General features: G+C 37.1%; 1 protein-coding gene across 1 annotated transcript; it reads right to left on the bottom strand.

Annotated features, from left to right (window-relative positions):
* Positions 1-2,068: 2,068 nt before the first annotated feature.
* LOC107801456 (agamous-like MADS-box protein AGL61) lies at positions 2,069-2,887 on the bottom strand. Its single transcript, XM_016624785.2, has 2 exons — positions 2,719-2,887; positions 2,069-2,454 (listed from the first exon to the last, which is right to left on the bottom strand). Exons 1-2 carry the CDS (start codon positions 2,885-2,887, stop codon positions 2,069-2,071), a joined length of 555 nt encoding a protein of 184 aa, XP_016480271.2.
* Between the last annotated feature and the right edge of the window lie 378 nt (positions 2,888-3,265).

Below are 3,265 nucleotides of genomic sequence, written 5' to 3'. Positions count from 1 at the left end.
TGCGAGAAATATCACACCTCTACATTCTTCGCAAATGCGAAGAATAGTTCGCAAATGCAAACTCGATCTTGATCGCAAATGCGACCCAGTGGTCGTAAATGCGAAGAATAGCTATGTCTGCTGCCTTCGCAAATGCGAACCAGTGTTAGCAAATGCGGACTGCCAGGATCGCAAATGCGAGCAAAACTTCACAATTGCGAAGGTCTTCCCCCCAGCCCACTGCTCGCAAATGCCATGGTCTATTCACAAATGCGAGGCTCGCATTTGCGAGCCAGACCTCGCAAATGCAAGGTCTGCAGATTAGTTGCAGCAGCTGTTATGTTTTGCTAAGTTCAAAACGCTCCGTAGCCTATCCGAAACTCACCCGAGCCCTCGGGGCTCCAAACCAAACATGCACACAAGTCCTAAAATATCATACAAACTTGCTCGCGCGATCAAATCGCCAAAATAACACCTAGAACTACGAATTGAACACCAAGTCAAATGAAATTTTCAAAAAAAACTTTGAAACTTCTATTTTCACAACCAGACATCCGAATCACGTCAAATCTACTCCGTTTTCTCAACAAATTCGACAGACAAGTCATAAATATTATAGTGGACCTGTACCGAACTCAGAAACCAAAATACGGACCCGGTATCAATAATTCCAAACATCAGTCGATTCTTAAATATCATAAATCTTTCAAACTTTCAATTTTCAACAAAAATCAATAACTCGGGCTAGGGACCTTTGAATTTGATTTCAAGCATACGCCCAGGTCACAAATTACGATACGGATCCACCGAGACCGTCAAAACTTGAATCCCGGACCTTTTGCTCAAAATGTTAACCAAAGTCCACTTAAATGGTTTTCAAAGAAAAATTTTATATTGTTCACAGTGTTTAACATAAAAGCTTTCCATAAACATGCTCGAACTGCACACGTAAATCGAGGAGGATAAAAATGAGATTTTTAAGACTTCAAAGCGCAAAATTAGGTTCTAAAACATAAGATGACCTATCAGGTCATCACAAATAATTTATATAATAATTAACTCATAATTTAAAATAATATATAAATTTTCGATAAATATGTAAACAATCAATTTGACGAATCTCGGAAAAACTCATGAAATCCGAATACCCGTTCCAAGATGAATCCAACCATACAAAAATAATCAAATTCCGATGTCAAATGGACCTTCAAATCCTAACTTTTTCTTTTTGGAAAGTTTTACAAAAATTCCAATTTCTTACATCTAAGTCCAAAATAAATGATGAATATAAGCATGCATTTATGAAATATAATCACTTTCGGGTATAAAACACTAACCCAAGTCGAAGTCGTGAAAAACCCCTTTGAAATCGCCCAAATCCGAGGCTCAAAACTCAAAAATGAGAAAAAATGGCTGACCCTCGATTTTATGGGTTATGCCCAGACTTTTTTGCATCTGCGGGCACAAGTGCCGCATCCGTGTGCTCGCTTTTGTGGAGATTGTGGTCGCTTCTATGGGTTGGCTCGCTTTTGCGGACTTGCTTCTGCGAAGAAATGTCCGCTTCTGCGGCGAGGCTGCCCCTTCCCCTTTTCCGCTTCTGCGACGGACTTCACGCTTCTGCGGAGTGCAGCCAAGGCTTTGCATAAATGAACACACCAGAAGCAGTAAATTCCAGAATTTGCTTAAGTCCAAAATTTGATCCAATTTCAATCTGAATCACACTCGAGATTTTCGGGACCCCGTTCGAATATACCAACAAGTCCCGTAACATAATACGGGCTTACTCGGGGTCTCAAATCACGTCAAACAATATCGAATTTACAATTCACATCTCGATTCGAACTTTTGAATTTCAAACTTTTTAATTTATAAACCTCGTACCGAAACATATTAAACGAATCCGGAATGACTTCAAATTTGGCGCACAAGTCATAAATGACATGACGGAGCTATTCAAATTTTCAGAATCGGGTTCCAATCCCGATATCAATAACACGTAAATAATTATTAAATTTAAATATGACCTATCGGGTCATCATAAAAAAATAAATGACACGAACGATTATTAAAATAAAAGTAGTAGTAGCTTTTATTCAGCCTTCCACTTTCCATTTTCGTAACCATAACGCTCAGTACCATTGTTTTTCACCTTCAAGAGCAGATCTTCCAATCCCTCCTTCAACATTGAAGCCTCGGTGTAGTTCATCTTCTCTATAGGACCCTTAAACCACTCTTGTTGGCTCTCCACATTCTTATTCATTTGCTTGAGTTTGCTTTTCAATTTTAATGCAGAATCCAGCAGGTCTTGTAGAGAATTGAGTCGTGTCTTAAGTTCTCTAGAATTGGCTTTTCGGAACATCTGGACATACTTGTCATCAATGCCTGGTGATGATGGTGATGGAGGCCTTTCTTTGCCAACATATTTGTTGATGGTTTCATTTACATTTGGATGACCAAAAGAGTAAGGCTTGCTACCTATAGAGCAAAAGGAGAGAAATCAGTAATATAAAATAGGGCAAGAGGAGAGAAATCTGTTTATCTACTATTATAATGCCTTTCACACCAAGTATTTTTTTATGATGCTATAATTTTACGTGAAATTAATTATCATGTTCACGATCTTGGATTTGCATGTTTAGTTATGACGATGCATGTACATTTATGCTTAGAAGTTATATTTGTTGATGGTATATCATGTATATATAGATGACAAAAAAATATAATTAGGCTTGTAATTACCTTGTGGACACATGATGATGCCAACTTCAGCACCAGTCACAACAGCAAGCTCGTTTGCTTTCTTGAAGACACCATTTCGGCATTTTGAGAAAGTCACTTGTTCATAATTCTGATTTTCTATCTTTGCGAGACGAACACTTTTGTGACCCTTAATCAGTCTAGTAGTCATTCTCAAGGATAATGATGATATAACTAGTATTAATTACTAAGAGTTACTATGTGATATGAACTCTGTAATGTTGCATCCTAGTATTTATAGATTTTTTCCAACATATTAAAGCCTTTGGTTTTTTCATTTTGGTAGTTCATAGATATGAATCCAGTTCATTTATGTAGTGTTCACATGTTATGAGGTAAGTAAATTTAGATAATTAATCATAGTGGTGATTGTACTCTCCATTTTTCCAAAGAAATTCAAAATTTACCTCTATAATATTATAATGGTCAAGTCAATTTTCAGGACCAGGCCCAAACCAGCGGTGATTTGCTATTATAAAATTATGGAATTTTTACATTCCTATACACTATTTCAAACTTTATTACCCTC

Source organism: Nicotiana tabacum, chromosome 19 (genome assembly GCF_000715075.1).
Source record: "Nicotiana tabacum cultivar K326 chromosome 19, ASM71507v2, whole genome shotgun sequence".
In the NCBI taxonomy this organism is placed as follows: Eukaryota; Viridiplantae; Streptophyta; class Magnoliopsida; order Solanales; family Solanaceae; genus Nicotiana; species Nicotiana tabacum.
This window is presented reverse-complemented; position numbering and strand designations above follow the sequence as displayed.